The sequence below is a fragment of the Emydura macquarii genome, unplaced genomic scaffold, assembly GCF_026122565.2.
Source record: "Emydura macquarii macquarii isolate MOO-44397 ecotype Brisbane River unplaced genomic scaffold, CSIRO-AGI_Emac_v2 contig_2897, whole genome shotgun sequence".
NCBI classification, from domain to species: domain Eukaryota; kingdom Metazoa; phylum Chordata; order Testudines; family Chelidae; genus Emydura; species Emydura macquarii.
Genome location: NW_027133034.1, coordinates 11,350,170 through 11,374,571, shown reverse-complemented (window position 1 = coordinate 11,374,571; position 24,402 = coordinate 11,350,170). Strand labels below are relative to the sequence as shown.

Genomic DNA, 24,402 nt, shown 5'->3' with positions numbered 1-24,402 from the left:
AAGTTACCATTATGATATAGAGATTTTAATATGGAAACAAGGTGTGTGTGTGTGTGTGTGTGTGTGTGTGTGTGTGTGTGTGTGTGAGAGAGAGAGAGAGAGAGAGAGAGAGAGAAAACGCAGCTGTATAAATATCACTATACATCTGCTACTTATATATAGTTAGATTTTCATACTGTTCCATGTAAATGCTTGATAAATACAAGCTTTTAATGAGCTACATAAGAAATGCATAATCAGGTGTACATTATATATGTACATTATGCATTATGCATAATCAGGTGTACATTATAGTGTTATACTACTTTTAAGCGTCCATCTGTTCATGAGGCTTTTTTCCTACCTAAAATATTAGCAGTAATAACAATGTACATTTATATAATGCTTTTCAAAACAAACCAACCAACCAAACAGTCCTGTCCTCTCTCCCCCCCCCCCCCCCCCCAAAAAAAATCCACCCAAAACAAAACAACCCAGGAATCTAAAAGTGTTTAAAAACTGAGCATAGATTAAAATGAAACTATGTTAGCACGATATTTTAGTTTTAAATTTCGTGTCTAAGTCAGGAAATTCATATTTATGTTTTTTACAATAATAAGCTTGCTTCTTTTTGTATACAGTATTATGTACTGCTATAAGTGGTGCTCATCTAATGACTCACACAATGTGTGTATGTATATATATTATGCGCGCACACGCACACAGAGAATTAGACATCAAAGGGCAGCACTTAATGAATTAAGTGACCATAATGTAATTAAATTTAACATTCTTGTAGGGGGGGAAATATTAAAGAAACCATTTAACTTCAAAAAGTTGAACGACACAAAAATGAGGAAGCTAGTTAAACAGAAATTAAAAGGAACAATCACAAGAGTGAAATGCCTGCAAGTTGCATGGAAACTATTTTAAAACACCAAAATAGAGGCCCAAACTAAATGTATACACCAAATAAAAAAAACCAAACAAACAAACAAACAAAACCCGAGTAAGATGACCAAAAAATGCCACCATGGCTAAACAGCAGAGTAAAAGAGGTGATTAAAAGCAGAAAGACATCCTTTAAAATCTGGAAGTCAAATCCTACTGAGGAAAATTGAAAGGAGCATGGACTCTGGCAGATGACAGAACAAGGAGCAACGGTCTCAAGTTGCAGGGCGGGAGGTCTAGGTTGGACATTAGGAAAAAGTTTTTTACTAGGAGGGTGGTGAAGCACTGGAATGGGTTACCTAGGGAGGTGGTGGAATCTCCATCCTTAGAGGTTTTTAAGCTGAGGCTTGACAAAGCCCTGGTTGGGATAATATAGCTGAGGTTAGTCCTGCTTTGAGCAGGGGGTTGGACTAGATGACCTCCTGAGGTCCCTTCCAACTCTAATATTCTATGATTCTAAGTGAAGTGTAAGAGTATAATTAGGCAGGCCAAAAAGGAATTTGAAGAGCAACTAGCAAAAGACATAAAAACTAACAGCAAAATTGTTTTTTAAGTATATGAGAAACAGGAAGCCTGCTAAATAACCAGTGGGGCCACTGGATGATCTAGATGTTAAAGGAGCACATAAGGAAGATAAGGCCATTGTGGAGAAACTAAATTAATTATTTGCATTGGTCTTTGCGGCTGAGGATGTGAGGGAGATCCCCAACCTGAGCCATTCTTTTTAGATGACAAATCTTAGGAACTGTCCCAGATTGAAGTGTCATTAGATGAGATTTTGGAACAAACTGAACAGTAATAAGTCACCAGGAGCAGATGGTGTTCACCCAAGAGTTCTGAAGAAACTCAAATATGAAATTAAAGAACTACTAATTGTGATAGGTAACCTACTGCTTAAATCAGCCTCGGTATCATATGACTGAAGGATAGCTAATGTAACATCTATTTTTCAAACAAAAGTCTCAAGAGGCAATACTGGCAATTACATGCCAGTAAACCTAATTTCAGTTCCAGGCAAACTGGTTGAAACTATAGTAAAGAACAGAATTATCAGATAAATGGATGAACACGATATGTTGGGGAAGAATCAACACAGCTTTTGTAAAGGGAAATCTACTAGAACTCTTTGAGGGGGTCAACAAACATGTGGACAAAGGTGATCCATTTGATATCGTATACTTGGACTTCAGAAAGCTTTTAACAAAGTCCCACACCAAGGCTCTTAAGAAAAGTAAGCAGTAACTCTTTAAAAGACAGGAAACAAAGAGTAAGAATAAATCGTCAATTTTCACAATGGAGAGAGGTAAATAGCAGGATCCCCCAAAGATCTGTACTGGGACCAGTGCTGTTCAACATATTCATAAATGATCTGGAAAAGCGGGTGAACAGTGAGGTGGCAAAGTTTTTAGACAATACAAAATTACTCAAGACAGTTAAGTCCAAACTCTGACTGGGTAGAGTTACAAAGGGATCTCACAAAACTGGGTCTCTGGGCAACAAAATGGTAGATGAAATTCAGTGTTGAGAAATGCAAAGTAATGCATATTGGAAAACATTCCAACTATACATACACAATAACAGAGTCTCAATTAGCTGTTATCACTCAAGAAAGAGATCTTGGAGTCATTGTGTATAGTTCTCTGAAAACATCCACTCGGTATACTGCAGCAGTAAAAAAAAAAAAAGTGCTAATGCTAACAGACTGTTAAGGAACCATTAGGAAGGAGATAAATGATAAGATAGAAAATATCATAATGCCACTATATTAATCCATAGTATGCCCACACCTTGAATTCTGTATGCAGTTCTGCTCACCCCATCTCAAAAAAGGTATATTAGAATTGGAAAAAGTACAGAGAAGGTCAACAAAATGATTGCGGTATGCAACGGCTTCCATATGAGGAGAATTTAAAAAAGACTAGGACTGTTTAGCTTAGAAAAGAGATGACTAAGGGGTGACATGATAGAGGTCTATAAAATCACGAATCGTGTGAGTGAAGTGTTACTCAACCCTTCTCATAACACAAAAACTAGGGGGTCATTCAATTAAATTAACAGGCGATAGGTTTAAAACAAACAAAGAAGTACTTCTCAACACAATGCACAGTCAACTTGTGGAACTTGTTCCCAGTAGATATTGTGAAAGCCGAAAGCGTAACTGGGTTCAAAAACGAATTAGATAAGTTCCTGTAGGATAGGACAATTGATGGCTATTAAACAAGACGGTCAGGGATGCAACGCCATGCTTTGTGTGTCCCTTAACTGCTGACTGCCAGAAGCTGGGATTTGACAAGAGGGGATGGATAACTCGATAATTGCCCTGTTCTGTTCATTCCCTCTGAAGCACCATGCACTGTCCATTGTCAGAAGATAGGATACTGGGCTAGATGAACCACTGGGATGGCCATCTAGCTAGATGGTCTGACCCAGTATGGCCATTTTTACTTATAGCAATACTGTGTACATAATACCGTATATAAAATGAAGCAATTTCTTCCAGAACTGAAGTGGTTAATAATTTTTTTTCCCCTTGCTTCATGGGACTGAGTTTTTGTATGCATAATCTGTGGTGATATGTACAAAAAAAATCTAGCCCTGTATCCCCTCCTTCTTATGCTAGCTTCAGTAGATATGTGCCGTGTTTCTTGACAGATAGTTTAACTTCCTGGTGCAAGGGCCTATAAATTGAGGTTAATGGAACAGAAAATTTCTCATCTATTTCAACTCTACTCTCATTAAGTAATTCCTGTGTAATATGTGAAAGCCTCCGTCAGTGATTCATTGATCGTTCATATATTGTATCTTTGTGCCAGAAACCTTTTGGCCTGTTCTTTCACCAGAGTTTTATTCTCCTTCCTATCCTCTGCATAAACTGACTGAAGGTGAAGCATCAATGAAAGCTGTTACTATATAACTTTTCCTAACATGATCAGGTATTTCCTAACAATTATGATCAGTGATAAACATGTAAGTATGAGTGGTTCTTTTTAATAAAACCATAAAAACAAAGTTTATCTAATAACTAAAATAACATTCTTTTACAGCAACTTTCATTTAAGGACCTAAAAAAGCTTTCAACCCCAACAACCCCCTCCCTCCCTGACACCTCTGTTTTAGACAAGAGATATAAATGGATTAATTCACTTATTACTTTAGTACAGCCACATCTAGGGTAGAATGAAAAAGCAGTTGCTGAATATCACACAAACAGTTTAGGACTGGAAGTAGCGATTATCATATTCTAATTAAAATGCTTTTTGGACAGAGATGACTAATTATATTTTGCCTACATTGGAATTTGGTCAAGATACGGATGTAACACCTTTACATTTACAAAAAAGTTCCAGAATACTTGTGACAAGTGGTCAGGTCCTCTGCTTTCCATCTCATCTGAAAGCTCATATGATAACAAAAGTTTCTCTGGCTCATCTTATATCTTTCACACCCACTGTTTCATCCTCCTGTCCAGGCACCAAGAATAAAAACCATTTCCCTTCTTTGGTTTCCTACAGACACATTCTCCTTATCTTTACTTTTAGAAATCAAGGCAACAGTGCTTCACACAAGGTTCTAAGGATTAAAATAAAAGTAATTATTCTCTTACTTCAAATGCTATAAAATCAGAAGTCTTAAAGTGATACCTGATGGTTTGGTAGACAAGGGTGAAGGTGGAAATCTGGTTGAGTTTGTGGAGGAAAGCCTTGGTCTCCGTCTTCTAAAAAAGCTCCTTATTAGACCACACTTGAGAGACTCCACAAGAGTCGTTTTCCCAGATCCCGAGTGTCCAAACAGCTTAAGTTTTATTCGTGGCTGTGGGTTTTGAGTAGGTCTGAGTTGTTGGATAAAAAGTCCTCTATGTGTATCCTAGAATTGAACACAATACAGAAATTAGATCCATTACCAGGCAGAAAAATATCTCAATAAAGGAGGCTAAAAGCTGCATTTTCAGTTTAAACACAGTTTGAAAACACATTGGATACATTGTCCAAAACAAAGTGTATGAAAGGGGTTTAGCAGTGTGCCTCTATGTTCCGGATCAATTTATTTGCTGTCCTTAAAATGGACATAAATAGAAGAGATCCAACATACTTGTTCAGCACCAACTTCAGCTGTTCTAGAACAAGCAGAATTATTTTTGAGCATTATTGAAAAATACAAACTTGCAATAATTTAATTAAAATAAAATTGGGTGAAAGGCACTTGAAAGTTTTTATTTATGTCACATAATTCTGATAGCATTGTTAATAGAGATCAACAGTGAAAAGAACTGTGTTACTTTCTGGAGAGAGAAGCAAGTTTTAAAGTACCGCATTCTGTTGAAACTTCATTACCCACATTCTTTTTTTTTTTTTTTTTTTTTTTTTTTTTTTTTTTTTTTTTTTTTTTTTTTTTTTTTTTTTTTTGGGGGGGGGGGGGGGGCAAAGAAAGATATAAAATACATATTCACTTTGTTATACAGATAGGGGGCAGTAGGAGGCAAAGAAAAAGAGAAATATGAAACACTGCACTTTGTTCCTGCTGCATCAAAATAAATCCCAGGAACTGGCAGTAAAATGTGGTTTAGCTATTACATGAAGAGAGGAAATGAAAAAAAACGAGGCCGTCAACCAGGATTTACAAGTCAGGGTTGAAACTGAGAAATCTGGGATTTCTTCAATTTAACAGCCCTAGGACTGTTCAGAGGAGAACAGATTCTAATAAACACTGATTATGTCTGTAGTTTTTGATACAACATCACAGCAATTGAATGATTTTGCCCCAAAGATTGAGAGGAGGGGTGGAGGGGAAACCAAGAACCACAGGCCATATCTCTCCTACAGGGACTGTAGTGCCACAGCTACGGCACTATAGCTATGCCGGCATAATCCTGCAGTGTAGTCAGCCTATAGCGATGAAAGGTTTTTCCCATCGCAGTAGGAACACCACCTCCCCAAGCAATGGAAGCATTCTTCCTTCGACCTATCTCCCCCTACACCAGGATTTAGGCTGGCATAGCTATGTCGTTCAAGAGTGGATTTTCACACGTGAGTACCGGAGCGATGTTGACCTAAATTTTATATGTAAACTAGCAGTGTAGATGTTCCTACTCAGGCTGGAGTTCAGATTCTGAAACCTGGAGACGGGAATGGGTTTCAGAGCCTAAACTCCAGCTTGAGAGGAAACATCTACATTGCTAGTTTTAGTGCTGTTGCACAAACATGAGTCTGCAGAACAGGTCTCAGACCTGCTGCCACAGGAATTTCTATTTTTTCCCCCTTCAGGATAAAGCCAGTGTCATTGATCCTTCACCCACAAGGCTCGGTAGCAGTACTGACACCTGCATAGACTCTTTATGTATGTATATTTGCAATACAATACAATTGTGTGTATGAGCTATATGTAAAACAGACACACAATATTGAAACATTTTGTGGTTACAGCCATCATAGTTACTTTAGCACAATATTTCTCCATCATAGTTTTAAGCTTGTTTTTGTTTCCCTTTCTCCACCTTCAATCAACTTTTTTCTGTGCTTCTACTGTGCACCTTGGAGAACCTTTTCTTATATAATGTTTAGTTTGTTACCTCCCAAATTATTTGCTATACATTTAAGTATTATTTCTCCAAGACTGTTCTTATCTCTCCCTTCTTTTACTTTTCTCTCATTTTGCATTTCCTCTTTCAGTATCTTGATTTCTTTCCTGTACCCCCGACTCCAAATCCTCTCAAATCCAATTTATTCTCATTCTTTTCTTCCCCTTCCAAGATATGATTGAGTTTAGCAGGATTCAGAAAACAACTGGAGCTTTACACAGGTAATGAAACCATCCACAACAACTTTGGAAAGGATCTAAATCCTCATGTTTCAGGGTATTGGTCAACCTCTAACATACATGGTTTATTTAGGAAAATCTTTGTGCTTTACGCTAGTTATTACTTAATTGCCTATTTTGGGGTTTCTGTTACAAAGCAGCTGGTACTGGCTGCTATCAAAAGCAGGATACTGGACCATTAATCTGATCTAGGATGGCATTCCTATATTAATATCTATATGGAGATATAGATGTCTCCTTAATTAATAAGATAATTTTATATCTATTTATTTACTGAGGGGTTTTGTAATACTGGGTTTTGCTTTTTGACTAATGCTTTTGATGCAGGTCTTATTTTCTCACAATTTGTGTTCAAAATACTATCCTCAAACTTTAAAACACCAATAACTTCAGTCAACTCTTCCCCCTACTCACCCCCGCACAAAAAACCCCACCTTCATGCATCCAAATAGATACCCATGCATTCCCACCTTTTTGAGCCTGGCAAGAAGACTGGCGACATGTTCATGCTGCTCTGCTCTAGCGAGGTCTTCTGCTGTTTTTCCATCCTGTTAAAGACAAATTATTAAGTGCAATCACTTCCTTTTGTCTGCAATCAAAAACCATGTGCAGTGTAGCTCCCTTTTTCTCAAGGCAGTAACAGTATAACTGCTGTCTGAAGCAAATGGATTAGAAAAAACAGCTAGGATTACCCCTGAAACTGCAATCCACCTAGTCTGTTTAATCATGCAAAAAAGGATATGATAAAATATAGAAGAGCAGCCTCGCTTTTGCAAAGTGGTATCTTGACAATACAGTAACAGGATGCTTTGGATTCAGAGGCTTAGAGCAATGCCAGTACTCCCCTCGAAATGATCATTCTTCCCTTCCCAGTTAAATAAACACAATGTTAGTGGATGCTAGGAATATCTATATACACTACATATTACATACCACATACAATTCTAACACTTTTAAAAGGCCACCAGAAGGATATGCATCAGTGTATTTATTATCATGTAAAGCGGGTAAATTATGTTTATTAACATGTAAGTGGTGACAATGGTGAATTAGCTACTGGACCTAGGTTTTCAAAAAAAAAAAAAAAAAAAAATTGTATGGCTTGCGATTTAAATAGCTTCAGCAAGTTTTAAAGGAGAAGCAAAGCTGTCTTCAGCATTCTGCTCTGGACACTTAATTACCCATGTTTCATAGGTCAACAGTTTAACATGAACTGAGTTCTAAGAAAAATTACTTCCTTTACTCTCTTATGCTTTGGTGCTGTGTTTGATGGCAAAACAATTTTTTATTTATGATTCGATTTAACTTGTCTTTTCTTTTTTTAAAAACGAAAGACAATAACTTTGCTGTGTTTAGAAAAATTGCTGGTAAATTACATCTTCTTCTGGTGGTTCACTCTTTGTTACCATCACATCCAATTTTTCATGCCAAATCTCCATTGTCATAAGTAGCACCTAGGCTGATTAAGAAGTTATGGCTTTCACATTCTTAAATCTAAAATAAAGTTCATTCTATATGTGCATTTTATGATTAAAGACTTCTTCTTTGTTGAAATAAAATGTTCTCGTCTATGAAAAGTCAAGGTCTGCTAACAGGAGACATTTTCAGGCTCCCATAAAATTCAGTTTGAATACCACAACTCTAATAACTTCAGACAAGCTTGTTAGAGATTCAGGAATTGCAATGTATCACTAGCAGGAAAGAGCAGGAATTGAAATTGACAGTAAATGCATAAATTTAAATTACCATTTTCTTTGTAAATCTCTTCCTCAGTTGCTTAGTTAGCTTCTACTTTATCTAAACAAATATTTGAATTTCTAATACTTTCATTTTCCTCTGTCAGCTTTTTTCTCTAGGGAAACCTACTTTCTCTCTTCTGACCATGCTACACCCTTCCATCTGCTGTTTTGGGTTTTACATTCCTGTTTGAGAAAAAAAGCTGGTGTAATGGTTAGGGTGCTTCTGGGATTCAGGAGACCTGGGTTCAACTCCTGGCTTTGCCACAGATTTCTGGACTTTGGGAAAATCATGTCTTCTGTGCCTCTGCTCTCCAACTATGTAATGGGGAAAATAGCAGGGATGCTGTGAGGATAACAGCATTAAAGATTAGGAGGTGCTCAAATACTCTGGTAACGGGGGCATATAAATAGCTTAGACAGATAATTAATCCATTAGCCAATCCACACAACACCTCTGTGAGTAATTCTCTTGCTTTTATACCTGGGCAAACTGAGGCAGCAAAGTCGAGTGATTTTCACAAGTGTTTTATGGATGGAAGCGATGCATAAGCAACCCAGTACCTCAGCCAGCCTCCCCTTTGCTCTGGAAAACACTTATGCATGTGGACTGAAAACCTAGGAGCCATGGAAGGATCATAATGTTGTTGAATCAGTGTGACTGGGACTCAGAGGGACTGCACAGGGACGCAGCAAGCTTTTTTGCTCCACAGAGCCAAGCTAAAGTAGCCCTCACAACCCAAGTCATCTGTGCAACCCACATCAGGGACTGTGGAGAGGTGGCTGCTATAAACCACATTAATGGTGACAGAGCCACACCCAGCCCAAATGACTGGAGTTTGAAACTCACAATTTAGCCCTCTCCAGCATTTGGGGCAGTGTGTTTAGAGATGCTATGTACAGTATAAAGTTGCACTGTGATTTATCAAAACATAAAATAAAACCAATGGAAAATATTATAAGGTAACCATAAAAAGAGAAAATAAGAAATTAAACCTTGTGCAAACAATCCATGAGAGCGTTTGGGGGGGATTTGTGACTTTTAACTCAGAGATAATAAATTGTCTTAAATTCTGGTCACTTCACTTCAAAACTACAATTTAAACAACTGTGAACTATGAAGAGGATCATGTCAGCAGAAAAGGATTATTATGAGCAACTGAAGTTTAATTAGCAGAGAATATGCTGTTTGTGGGGTAGGTATCACCGGCTGAAGGAGGCATCTAATTCCATGAAGGGAAATATACTGGACAGCATTACTCTTCCCTTATGTCAAATGCTATGAACACAAAGAAGCTGCAAAATTTTCTGGATGCCAAATACAGCATGTATTTGTATATTTGTAGCATGGTATTTGAAAATATACACATGCAGCTGAAACAGAATGATTTTTGATAAATGGCTTTTCTACTCAAGATAACTTTACACATGCTTTACAAAGTAGTGAGCTAGATACTGGAAGAGCAGTGGCTAAGCAAAATTGGCACTCAAAAAAGGCCTCATTTTCCTAAGTGTGAAAAAGTATTTAATAAGTGCATGAAGATTATGCACAATTACTTCAAAGTTTGATGCAAACTGGGTAATTGTACATGCAAACAACTAGTTACATGTTTGCACGTACAGTGATTCAAATTAAACACTTTCGGCATTTTAAATTTGGTACAATTCCAGAAGATACCAGATGTGATGGCACAATGAGATGCCAAACTGCACGTGTGTATGCAGCACACTATTATTTTTGAATATCAGAACAGGTTGCATGTTCCAGGAGCACAAATAGTTTTCTCAAACCACTAAAAATATTTATACACTCAAATTTCAAAATTAAATAAAAAGTTCTAATTTGCAAAAAATTACCATGCTCCAGTCCAAAGTTAGAGTTTTAGGTATTAATGAACCCTGAAAAATGATACACAGAAAAGAAGTGAGGAAAAGAATTTAACAGAAAGGTTCAAAGAGAACCATCATTAGGACCTTCCACATCAGCTTAACATCAGACTCCAGTAAACTTAAAAAAATTGGAAACTTCATTAAATCACCATGTACTAACTCACTCTCTCCCACTTCCCTCTTTCCACCAACACGCTAATTGCCCTTATATCTGTGCATAAACAGGAGAAAGTCCTGTTTAATCAGCCTGCTTTTCCTGAGAGATTTAGGTCTGGTCTACATTAGGATTTTACATCCACACCCCTGAAATATGTAGCTATAACCGACCTAACCCCTGGCATAGATGGGGCAAGGTCAATGGAAGAATCCTTCTGTTGACCTAGCTACCACCTCGTGGGGAGGTGCATTAACCTACCATCAGTGTAGAAAGTGTCTACACTGAAGTGCTACAGCAGCACCACTGTACTGTTTTAAGAACAGACATACCTTTCATGTCATCACAATTCACTTTGTCATTACTTTCAAAGAGATCTAAACTAAAATTGGAAAAAGGAATTCCTCTTCTGGAATAAGCATATACTGCCCACACAGATAGTTATACCACTGTAACGACAACGGTATAGTTCCATTGGTAATTTTCCACATATAGATAAACTTTTTGTCACATCACAATCATTTCTATGGTGTTTAATGGTGATGTTACAAATACTGAATCAAGTACATCAGAAAATAGTAGAATGAGGATAAGCTGAAAGGAAACAGCTTTAGTTTATGCATTTATTTTGGTAATTAGAAATAATGAAACAAGGAAAAACAAGGGAAACTGGAAACTTAAAATGTAGTCAATTAAAAAAAATGTAATTTATTTTCAGGTACTAATTATACGTCTGAAATGCCAAATTTTGTGGTTTTACAACTGCATTCACCCTTTCTCTCTCTTTTTTTTTTTTAAATGTTTCTCTCTCCCATGTCACTTTGTGAAAGACCCCTACAAACTGGAGGTACCAAGAAGCTAGATGAATATAGAGGGAAACAGTGAAACTCAACTACCACACCAATTGTTCTCACATTCACAAAACAAACAAGCAGATACATTTTTTGTTTAATCTCATTTATCATAAACTGAGGTGTAATTTCTATAGAGGGGAGCTTTGAAAAAATATTGGGCTCTGGGCTACACACGAATTATGACTTGACTTTCACCAATATGGACTTCAACAGGAGTTTTGCCTGAATAAGACGTGCTGGATAGGGCACATGATATTTTAGGATGATCCAGCTATATTTCTTTTGCAGATGAATATTTGTTTGTTAAATATATGGGCAATGGTGTGTGTGATACCCCTGTTGTTCTTCATAACTCCCTTGGATATGCTAATCAAGGGAACACTTCTCAACTCTTCTGAGAATGAAAAATACCTTAGGTGATGCTGATGAAAGCAGTGGTGCAGATCAACATGACCGACAGTAATTGCTTTACAAGTACACCTGAATGCTAATTCACCCATTCACTCACCCATACATGCATGCCATGAAGTATTATTTTGAAGTATTAAGATGAAACCCTTTTGAAAAATAATATCTTTAAAAGATTTAAAAATGTGTTTATACAGATATATGACTTGCAGGGAAAATGGCTAACTTGTGCTTAATGGATAGAACAGCACAAGTAACTCTCAGTTAAGGTTCTGTGAAATGGATAAGATTCTGTACCTTAATTTGTTTAAAATTTATTATTTACTAGGTCAGGCTGCATTTGTGCATGGGCCACTGAGATTATTTGTCAAGTGAGAGTGATGTATTGTAGTGTAACAAAAAATATTACTGTTCCAAAACACAATTGTAATAGACCATCACTTTTTGTTTGTAAATTGTTTTAAATTGTTTCCTATTGCCATAAGTAAAACAAGCAAGCAACATAGCATTTGTCATACTTACAGAGGTTAAAGCTTCTACGTTGGCACCAGTGAGACAGAGGTACCTGACAACATCAAGGATTCCATTATTTGCTGCCAGATGTAAAGGTGTTCGTCCATACTGAGGGGGAGAAGAATTAGGTTAACTTTCTGTTGATGATGCGCAGAGAGCCTGACTTTCAGGCATGTTTATTCTGTGCTAGAGAGATACCACCTGGCTACTGTAAACATGCACCTACACAATTAAGAACTGGAAAAAAAATCAGGATAATTTGATTAATTGTATACACTATGTTTAAAAATTAAGCACAACTAATTTAACGTCTGATTTAATCAAAAATAAGATTTGAATATAGGACACTTAATTAAATAAGTTAGATCAACAACATTTATGTGAAATGCCCCCAAATTTTCAGTCATGAGTGAGGATTTCTCTCTGACTCCCAGGAACGTTACATGGGAGTCTGCAACATTGGCTCTGTAAGCTTGGCAGCTGTGGATTCTCCTCTACAGCCACATGTTGATGAAAGTGAACATAAGAGGAGAGGAGTTAAGGGAATGCCTGCTCTGCAAGCCCAAAAGATCATTGCTCCCTGACAGCACCAATGATAGGAAACATCTACAGGCAAGAACATCACGGCCTAGGGTAACATAGTACTTATAAACTTGCAAGAGAGCAGGGTACACTGAAGAGTATTATGAACCAAAACTTCTCCGAAAACACTAAAAGGACTAGGGCAGAGGAAATCAGGAAAGAGTTTGAAAACTGGAAAACAAATGGACAATGTAAGGATATGGAAGTAAAAGAGTCTTGATAGTAATTTAGGATCTAGACTGTACAGGGATTATGTTTAAAAATATGAAAGATATAGAAAGATGGGATTTACTAATAAGAGTGGTACCATCCTGCTGTCAGGAGGCCGGTGACCACTGAATAAATAATTGTCATCCTGACCAAGACACTGTGCCAGCTTGTCTTCTGTCATCTTTACCTTCTATAGTATTAAATTATTATTTTCTAAGGCTGTCACATGTCTTAGTTGTTCCTGAATCTCTCCCACTAATACAACGCTCCTCATATTATCCACTTCCTGCCTCTTTTTTGTTCACATCAATAGACCTGTTTTTGCAACATTCTCTGTATCTCCTCTCTACATCTACTCAGGTGTCATCGTCTTTCTCCCTTCTATAATCTCTCTTCTGTACCCTAAATGCTTCTTCTCACAAGTAAACATTTTCAAATGCTCTTTTATTGTAGTAATAGGATCCCAGGATATGACTTTCAAAGTCTCCAACATAATAAAAAATATTAACTGGAAAGATCCACCCTCCCTGGCAAATAAATGTATATGAAGCTCTATGGCACATGCCAGCAAGACATCATCTTGCATTTATTCTTGTAGATGTCATTTGTGGACACAAGATAAAAGCTTCATTAAGTTAAATGGTTCACATGGAAGGGCTTGTTTTCAAGATAATGGCACTATCTCCATATCTTTTGTGAAGAGAGCTCTTCTCTTCCAAACACCCAGAATCCAAAATCCATTCCACTTGCACAGTCTACTACAGCCTTAAAAAATAACAAGACAAAAATCCTTATCCATATTCGGAAGGCTTCCTGGTCCATTTAATTTTAGGTGTTTATTCCCCCCTGCTCTCTCCATACACACTCACTACTCTGAGGTCAGGCCACTGAGCCCAACTAAAAATTCTCAGTCATGAAAAGAGGTGTTAATCCCGCTTTTGGCTGCATTAACTCACCTTCAGAAAAATGTGTTGTCAACCATGGATTTGCATTTAACTGCCCAATCAGTCACGCTTAAGCTAACACAAGGGGGTAGAGAGCTCATTATAATAAGTTTTCCACTTGGCAGCTGCTGATCTTTAGATTTAAAAGATATTGATTGCACTGGGCCAGACTTTTAAGCTAAAAATCCACAACCTTCCACAGCTTTCTGTAGCACAGAAGATCACAGAGCTTTTGTAATGAATGGAAACATTAATTAGTAATATATTGTATTACAAGAATACTTTTATATTTTTCTAAAAAGAACTAGAACACCTTTTAAAATAAATGAATCACAAACAGCAGCACAAAGACCCCCTACAATTAACGGTTTTAAAAACTTAGTGGCACATAAAAACTGCATGATATTGCAGTATTCTTCCACCTCCGCATAATTAAACATTCAAAGCGAAATACTGAGCACTAGCCACACAGCATGTCAGCAAAGTCTAATGGCTGACATTAAAGTTATTCAAACTAGTAATATTAAAAATTCCTGAAGCAGCTTACTATAATTTAATGATCCTAGGCAGAAAGCTAAAATGTTAAACCTGTTAAGAATTACAGTTGGTTTTCATACATCCCATTCAGCTCTATCACAATAAGAGAGGCCAACAAAGCACTAATAACTTGACTATCTGAGACACAGGCTATTAAATGTCACATCAGAAAGGGTTTTCTACAATTTTATGAAAATTTTTCACCTCTTAATTAATTAGCAATAAACCTCTAATTAACACTAGAATAAACGTTGTTTGAAGGGGCATAATTAATTAACCAGTTCTGTGATTAAGTGTAGTTCCTACATGATACAAAGTTGGTGAAAGGGTATAGTATTTGGTCTAAGGTCCTCAACTCTGGACAACACTACTAAGTTCAATAACATTTTTATTATCTGCTTTAAAGTATCACTGATGTTTAACTTTCTAAAAATTGGTTTAAAACATGAATGTCACATGAATCCACTACCAGAGCACTTGTCTTTAATTGGTGGTGGAATCTGCAGTTGATTTATATCACTTAATAGCTGTAAATGAGGATCTTTCCTCACAATTCAAAAGTATTTTTAATATATAGAAGTACTTGTTATTGGTTCTATAATTATTATTAATCATGTTTATTAATTTAATACTTCTTTAGACTATCAATAGCGTATGACGTACACAGCACTCTATCCATTTCCTGTTGCCTAAATATCACCTTCATGAAGTAAACCATACTACCAGACAAGCACATTGGCATGTATATTAACATTAGAAAAGACAGAAAAGTTTACCGATGCAATCAATTCACTTTGGCTCCTTCCTCATAGATCTTCAATTAGATCTCAACTGCTCTAAAGTTAACCTCAGCCCTGAATTTTTAAGTTCTTTAAAGATGTTGCCTATTTGCACTTTGAAAAAAAAAAAAAAAAAAAGATTTTTGTACAATAATGGTTATAAATTAAGAGAAGCTCAGCCACCCAAGGATGTAAGATATTTAACAGAGAAATTCTAGACCAGTATTGTTTTTTGTTTACCTTATTTGTAACATCCAAATTACAACTTGCTTCACAGAGTGCCATCACAATGGGAACATTCCCATCTTTGCAGGCCACATGCAGAGGGGTGTTACCATGTCTGTCTTGGAAATCTACAAAACATCCCTGACTGATGAGAGTTTTAACTACTTCCATTTGACATCTTCTCACTGCAAGATGCAGGGCTATATGTCCGTCCTGAAATCACAAGACTCCAGGTCAGTCACATTTAAAAAAACCCAAAACATTATGAAGTGATTAACACAAATTCAAGTGATTTCAATAGATATGTGGTAATTTCACGGTGGTAGTATATATCTTCCTGCCTTATGGATAAGCCATAACAATTTTCTTCTCCTGGCACATGTCTCTGTCAGGACAAATCAACAGTTTTCCATTAAAGTGGTTAAGACAAACTAGCACAAGTATTTATTGCCAGAAGGTGGCCAATGTAGAAGTCACACCATCTGCTTAGAGAATGGTAGCTTCAGAGTGGTGTAGCATTTTCTGTATCTGACACAACTTGGGAGTTGGAGAGTGGCGGGACTGAAAAGTGATTCCATATAATTCTCTTATAAGCAAAATGTCTTTGCTGCATTCAGCAGACCTTTGTGATCAGCACTGTTTAAATGCAATAGAAACTCCAGAAATAATAGCATATTGGTCATGGTGGTTATTACTAATATAAACAATGACACTCAAGGTTCCTTCAATAGCAAATGTGAGAGGAAAAAAATAGTGATTCAGAATTAGTGCTATTTTAAAAAAGTTGTAGTTTAGACTGTTGAAAAACAGATGATTATACTCTTTATTTGATATGCAGGTATTGAAGGCAAGTGATAAATCCATTGCATTTCTTCCTTTAAAAATGAATAGCTTGTTGCCAATTACAAGAGTCAATATACCAGTTATTTTCTGTATAAAAAATGTGTGTCAGCCATGAAGTGTGATGAACAAATAAACAGATTGCATTCATGTAATACCACCTTCTTCAGACATAATAATGGAATGGTTATTTACAATTCAAATGAACAAATCAGTCAGCAACTCTTAGAAGTGGCCATCAATTTTCTCTTTATAATCCATTAGAGAGCTTATGTTTTAAAAAAAAATAATGGCTTGAAGTATTCAAATGAAGCATTTGAAGGAAAGTAATTTAGAGGTATAAATAGTACTGTATCACTCATGTCCTCTGCATATAATTCCTGACTAAATGTGACTCATTCACCCATAACTAACCTTGTCTGTTGCATCAAGGTCAGCTCCATGTTCTGCCAAGCATTCCACAATATCATGGTAACCTCTAGCTGATGCTGTCAGTAGTGGAGTTTCCCCTTCTTTGTTTTTAATGTTCACATTACAACCTGCCTCACAAAGTGCTTTGGCAACAGAGTAATAGCCATGCCAAGAAGCACAGTGCAAAGGAGTTTCTTCTTCCTAGCAATATTGACAAGTCAAAATAAAAAACAGTTGAAATTATGTGTTAGCAGTGATCATTCCCCAGTTTGTACTGTAAGACCAGAAGAAGGTGAAAGAAAAGAAAGCTGTGTATTAAATTAGGTTCTATAAAATGATTTAGCAGTACTGTAATTTATTAAGCTAACTTTCTCAAACGGGGTGTAATTCACCCTGCCACATTCAATGATTGTGATAACTCAGTAACTTCTCTTAATCATCTGGATTCTAGAAGCACAGATTTCTCAGTACAAAACATAACAGTAATACCTGACTCGCCTGCAAATACTGGTACCGTTGTCTTGCTGTTTCCATGCAACTGAAGCTAATTATTTATCTAGGTTCTCTCATTCGAAAACATGTCCTCATTCATATGGAACTATTTCACTTATTTAAGGATTAGTCAAGTGATTGTACCAAAAGACTTGGAATCAGAACTCCAGTATTCAATTTCCAGCTCTGATACTGACTTGTAGAAGGCAAATCACTAAGGTTAATACATTTAAAGTATACCTAAATGACTTAGAAGCATAAGCTGTATTTTCAAAAAAGCAATTAAAGAACCTAAGACATGTATTAAAAATGTTTATCCTTAAGCTTTCTGTGCCAAAGCTGTGAATAAGGTTTATCAGAGACATCCAAACATTCTACAAAAGATGCTGTTCTAAGTGCAATGGGCTGTAACAGCAGCAAAGCAGTTAAGATTAAAAGGGAAGAAGGGTCCTTCTGTCAAAAAACAAGAGCAATGAGACTGTAGGTTGTAACCTCTTCGCCCCTCCACTGAGCTGTAAGGGAAAGGACTTGGCAGATACTCAAAGCTCATACTAGAGCAATCTTGCTCAGTAGAGAGGACTCAAGCTTTCCATGGCAACTGGAGGAGTAACAGTCAGTCAGCTGAAGCCTTTACATACATGTGTAAGAGGCTGGCCTCAGCTGACAGACTGAGAAAGGATTGGCTTGGGGTTTTTTTAAATGGTTTTCTTGCCACTTACACCTGCTGCCCTGCTTCTACAGCTGCCCAAGTCAGTTCCAGATTCTCCAACTGCAGACAGCATTTTGAAAGACTTGCAACAGTCTGTAGGAAGAAGAATTCCCAAGGACTGACAGACACTGGAGCTTGGAAATTATTTGTGTTTTTTTGGATGATATGTTTCCCTTTTTCTCCTCCCTCCCACAATCGACTCCAGTTAATAGCTGAAGCAACATGTTATATCGATATATACGAAGGAGTTTATCACTTTGGCTCATCATTTTTATCAGTCAATTTTAGAAGGATCTGCTCCATAGTTGATGCAATAGCTAGTCTAGGTGCTAGCTGAACCCAGCAAGGTTGCGCACAACCTGCACTTCTGCTGTGTAAGCAGTGGTGCAGTTCTCTCTATCCTTAAGCTTCTGTTATTCATTTCAAGATACCTTGGTGTTCTATAAGGATAAAGATAGCTTTCTCATGCACATAGTTTGTGAACAGTCTCCGTTTATTAGGAGGTAATAAACCAAAGTCATTTCAATTTCAAACATGCCAGGGGGCTGTAAGGCAAGACCAGGAGTTATGGCTACTTATGCTGAATGAACTCAGCAGTAAGAGGAAGAAGAGCTGATACTACCCACCTTGTCTTGAAAATTGGGATTGGACCCCAGGGTGCAGAGATATTGAACCACATCTACATGGCCATACCGAGCTGCCACATGGAGTGCTGTCTCTCCAGACTGCAAATATAGAGCAAGCACATTGAAGTGTTATTTCATACGTCACACTCCCATGAACGGAACACTAGCGCTCTGTAAGCTCCACTGGCTGCCTGTGAGTTTCTAACATTTAATATCCTAGATGGTTTTTGGCCCAATTACCTGGGAGACCACCTCTTCCCGTGCCATGCTGCCACAACTGCCGTCAGTGGAGACATTCAAGCTATGGCTATCGTGTTATAAATGGGGGCAGCAAATGGCAGTATGTGTTATCTGTGAAGGCCTTCCTTTCCTGGCCTTTATTTCCCCACTCCGTTTGCCATAGGCCCTATTGGTCAACATTTGGGACATGCTCTAGGATCCATCTTTTCTCCCAGGTACTTAAGGAGGGGTGTGTGTCTGAGGAGACACAATTTTTCTTGGGTTGCTGCAGGTAGGGAGTGCTGTAATTATCTGAAGCTTGATGAGAAGCTTCTTATGTTGTCAAATGAAACGAAAAAGATAGTACAAGGTTTAAAAATGTTGTAAAGGCTCCTGGAGCATAAACCAGAATTTTTATTCAGAAATTAACATCTTCCATAAATCAAAATAAATAGGTTATTTAGGCCAGGCATACACTAGAAAAGGCTTGGCCAACACAAACCTGATATGGCTTATACAGCCAAAGTTTTTGCCAGTACAGCTTGTAACAGTTCTCTGAGCAAAATTAGCTATACTGGCAAAAACACTTTTATGCTGGTATAACTGTCTATACAAGGACTTTTGTTGGCATAAAAATGTTAAAAAAAATAAAATCACATCCCTAACTGAACTTACTATAATAGCAAAAATTTCTAGTATAGACTTGGCCTTAGTGACACTAGTGGAGATAAGGTAACTTTTTATTAGCTATGAAGTACACTAAGCTTTGCTACATTCAACTTCAAGACAAAATTATTTTCATTCAGGATAAATGAAAACAGAATCCTGACCTTATGTTGGACATCAATATGGGATCCTCTTTATGAGAAATGGAAGCATTTTCATTAAGGAGAGTGGAAAGTGCATATATATACTTACCACATGCATATGCATGGTTTATTTTCCCAGTAAAAAGAAAATCCCGACAAGATTACAAAACTATTTACAAGCTATATTGTCGTCACTTGACTTACAAAGGTTAGCCTTTGATACAGAGCATAGCCGAGGACTACTTCCTCATCAACTAGATCTGTCTCACTGATAAAGGATTTATCTAGGTACTCAGGGATCTAGGAAGTAGGCCTGCCCAGGCTAGAGCTCGGTTTGTGAGAGATAGGCCTTCCCCAGCTAGGGTTAGGGTTGTAGGAGGTAGGACTCTCCAGGCTAAGGTTAGAGTTGAAGGAGGTTAGTTTCCCTGCCATAGGGTTAGTGTTCTAGAAAAGAGGTCTCCGGAGGCTAAGGTCAGGGTTCTAGGAGGTAGGTATCCACACGTTAGGGTTAAAGTTCTAAGAGATAGGGTTGGGGTTCTAGAACTAAGTACTCTGCAGGGTAGGTTTATTTTCCAGGAAGTACATGTCACCAAGATAGGGTTAGGGCTGCAGGGTGTGGGCCTCCCCGGGCAAGGGTTAGAGCTGCAGAGGGGTTGCCCTTCGGGTTAAGGTAAGTTTCTAGGCGTTAGCTCTCCCGCAGCTAGGGTTAGGGTTGTAGGAGGCAATCTAGCTAGCATGGCTAAAAGAAACAGTAAGCTGCCATGTCACATCCTAAAATACAGTTAATTGTTTATAAAAACATGTTCTCAGCATTTAAATTGAGAATGAAAAGGTTTTTTTCCTTACCTTATCCTTAACATCCAACGGGCATTTACTCTCACAAAGAAATTTCAGAGTTTGTACATGACCATGTCGAGAAGCCCAGTAGACTGCATTAGATCCAGCCTGCTCAAAATATTTTATTATAAAAGTAATTAATAAAAACATCACATTTCAGGGTATTAACTAGGATATAATTGTGTGTGCACGCACACGAGCGCACACAGAGAAATATGTGCTGAACAGCAGTAGTCTCATCCACAGCCAAAATAAACCAATGAAACAATAAGACCAAAAAAACCTCTACAAGCTTTACAGACAAGCCAGACTACAGCTTTCATCCAATCCTTGACATTTTGTTACTTCATGTCAGTAGAACAAGAGGGGGAAGAGGGGAAGGAACCACCGAACACCACTTCATGGAGAAAATATTTTTCCAAATATTTTAAGTCAATAGTCATTTTAACAAGTTAGTGGCTCAGCCAATTTACATTATTTGAGCCAAAGCCACCACGTAACACTTTTAAAAAAAGTATAAATGTTTCTCACAGAGTATCCCCATTGCAGCCTTTGAATTTTAATAAGGATGACAGCTCATCAGTACATTTATCATTCTGTAATGATTTGTTAAAAGCACTCTGGCTAATTTGGTGTAAGATAAATATGAGACTAGTATGATGATGACACTTTCTAAAAGTACAAACAACCTTTTAAGATTAATAGTTGATAATTTTAAGATTAATAGTTAAGATTTTAAGATTAATAGTTAATAATCTGAAATAAAATCCACTAATATGAGAGGAAACTAACTAGTACCAACTTGAGCTGTTAACAAAAGGAGAAAAATTATTTTTGCCTTTACCTTTCAGCCATAGCAGAGACTGAATAACTGTATTAGCTAATAGATTTTTTTCTTTATTTCCATAAAAGATCTGGCATGACCAGCTTGTCTCCTGCTAAAATGTACTGGAACTAAAGAGCACTTAAATAATTAATTATGACAAAACAGAATCCTGACCTTATCCTGAATATCAATACGGGATCCTCGCTTTATGAGTAACTGAAGCATCTGAATGTTTCCACAGCCAGCAGCAATTAGCAGCGGAGGTGTTCCATGCTGAATACAAAGAATAGAAACAAGAACAATAATTACTTTTGAAAGACTTGGAGGTGGAGGGTGGATAGTGCTGAAATGGCAACTTGGACTTACAAATTTACAGAGGAACTTGCTGCACACTGATTTTTTGTATTATTGAGAGAAAGTCACATTTAGATTAATGATCTACAGGAAACAGTCTAAACACATGGGTCAGAGTTTTCAAATTAGGGTATCTAAAATTAGGCTCCAAATCTGTATTTTTGCACCTAAATAAACAGCTTCATTTTCAAATCAGTTTGGCACCTGAAGTTCTCTTATTTAGGCTCCTAAATAAGGATTTAGAAGTCTGAATCTAAGCACTCTAGTTTAAAAGTGCTGGCCACAATATTTTAGAAACGTGTGCCATCATCCTCCCTCCTTGATCTGGCAATTTCATGCCACTGCATTTCAAAAACAGAATACAGAGAGAAATGATTTTCAAGATTTTTTGGTAATGAAATCATGTAAAAATCATTCCATCTAAAAAAAACAGCTGAACAGTACAGCTCATCTAACACTACCTCTCTCATATTTTCAGTTTCCTCTTTCTGTAGCCTGGTCTAATCACATTTTTTTTAATAGTCTTACAAAGCCAATTTTGGCCAATGAACTACCCAAACATACGTAGTTTTTAAAATGCTATTCAAAGGGGAGGGACTGATGCCCAGAAGCTGGGATTCAAATGGAACATTTTAAATGCAGGTATCCTAACCTGCCCTAAGAAGCAGTTCCTAGCAAAAACAAAAGTTGATTCCAAGAATAATATGTGCTAGGAAAGCATCTGCTCCAACTGTGTACTGGAAACATGAATGCAAGTAAATATATTACATTATATGGCTGTTAAAATACACAGTTCCAAAAGTTTTCTTGTTTCAATTTATTCTGATGTGTACTAAGCCATCTTTAATATTGCCCCCAATCCCACAATCCTTTACTATAGTCTTAAATAAATCAATCAAGTTATTAGTTGGATTTCACCCCCCCACACAAATCCTTTTGCATGTTCCTGACTAATATATGCTCCCTCACCTTCAAACACATCTCCTCCATCCCAACACACACATTAATGCCACTGGTAGCCAGGCTGTCTCCTTCCCCATCCACACCACACCAAGGATACATGATACATGTCCCGCCCTGCCCCTCCCCACTTTGTAGGACCATAAACATATAGGACTGGAAGGGACCTTGAGTCCCTGAGGCAGGACTAAATATTATACAGACCATCCTTGACAGATGTTTATCTAACTTGTTCTTAAAAGCCTCCACAACCTCCCTAGGTAATTTGTTCCAGTGCTTTACCTTTACAGTGCTACCTTTACAGTTATGCAGTTTTTCCTAACGTTTAACCTAAATCTCCCTTGCTGCAATTTAAACCCATTATTTCTTGTCCTGTCTTTAGCAGTTAAGGAGAACTATTTATCACTCTCCTCTTTATAACAACTTATTATGTACTTGAAGACTTATGTCCTCCCCACCATCTTCTCTTCTCCACACTAAACAACCTAATTTTTTCAGTCTTTTTTCCCCCCATAGGTCATGTTTTCTAGACCTATAAACATTTTTGTTGCTCTTCTTTGGACTTTCTCCAATTTGTCCACAGCTTTCCAGAAGCATGGTGCCCAGAACTGGACACAGTACCCCCAGTGATGCCTTATCAGTGCTAAGTAGAGTGGGAGAATTACTTCTTGTGTCTTGCTGGCTCATTCCTATAATACATCCTAGAATGAAGTTCAATTTTTGCAACAGTACTACACAGTTGCAAAACAGCATTAAATGGTATTTTTTGCAACAATATTATATTGTTGACTGATATTTAGTTTGTGATTTATTATAACCCCTAGTTCCTTTTCTATAGCACTGCTTCTCAGGCAGCAGTCACTTATTCCTTCCTAAGTATTTTGCATTTGTCCTTATATAATTTTATCCTATTTAATTCTGACCATTTCTCCAGTTCCTCAAGATCATTTTGAATTCTAATCCTGTCCATCAAAACGCTTGCAACTCCTCCCAGTTTGCAAACTTTTAAGTGTACTCCCCATTCCATTATCCAAATAATTTATGAAGATACTGAATAGAACCAGGACAGACTTCTGCAGGACCCCACTCGATATTGCACTTCTAATTCAATTGGGAACGGATAACTATTCTCTGAGTACAGCACTCCAACCAGTTGTGCACCCACCTTATAGTAGGTTATATTTTTCTAGTTTGTTTATGAAAAGGTCATGCGATACAGTATCAAAAGTTTTATTAGAGTCAAGCTATATCACATTTATTGCTTCCTTCCTATCCACAAGGCTTGTTACCATGTTAAAGAAGGATATTACATTTGTTTGACATGGTTTGTTCCTGACAAATCCATGTTCACTTATTTTTTACCTTATTTTCTTCTAGGAGCTTACAAATTGATTGAGTGATTGATCATTTGGTCCATTATTTTTCTGGATATCTAAGTTAAGATAACCGGTCTAAAATTCCTTGGGTTGTCCTTATTCCCCTTTTCATAGATAGGTGCTATATTTGCCCTTTTCCAGTTCTCTGGTATCTCTTCTGTCCTCTATAAATTCTCAGAGACAATCACTTGGCTCAGAAAGCTCTTGAGCCAGTTTCCTTAAGTATTCTAGGATGTGTTTCATCAGGCCCTACTGCGTTTAAGACATCTAGCTTATCTAAGTAATTCTTAACTTGTTCTTTTCCTATTTTAGTCTCAGCCCATTTACACTGATGTTCACTATGTTAGTAGTCTAATCACGCCTAACT

At 37.2% G+C, this 24,402-nt stretch overlaps 1 protein-coding gene across 1 annotated transcript in view; it reads right to left on the bottom strand.

The window, feature by feature from the left end:
- DAPK1 (death associated protein kinase 1) overlaps positions 1-24,402 on the bottom strand; it is a 148,883-nt gene that overhangs the window by 13,662 nt on the left and 110,819 nt on the right. The window contains exons 18-25 of the mRNA XM_067569332.1: positions 21,520-21,618; positions 20,529-20,627; positions 18,655-18,753; positions 16,831-17,028; positions 15,592-15,789; positions 12,309-12,407; positions 7,215-7,292; positions 4,572-4,794 (exon numbers count right to left, since the gene is read on the bottom strand). Of these exons, the coding sequence (XP_067425433.1) occupies positions 4,572-4,794; positions 7,215-7,292; positions 12,309-12,407; positions 15,592-15,789; positions 16,831-17,028; positions 18,655-18,753; positions 20,529-20,627; positions 21,520-21,618 (1,093 nt within the window). The remainder of the gene's footprint in view (positions 1-4,571; positions 4,795-7,214; positions 7,293-12,308; positions 12,408-15,591; positions 15,790-16,830; positions 17,029-18,654; positions 18,754-20,528; positions 20,628-21,519; positions 21,619-24,402) is intronic.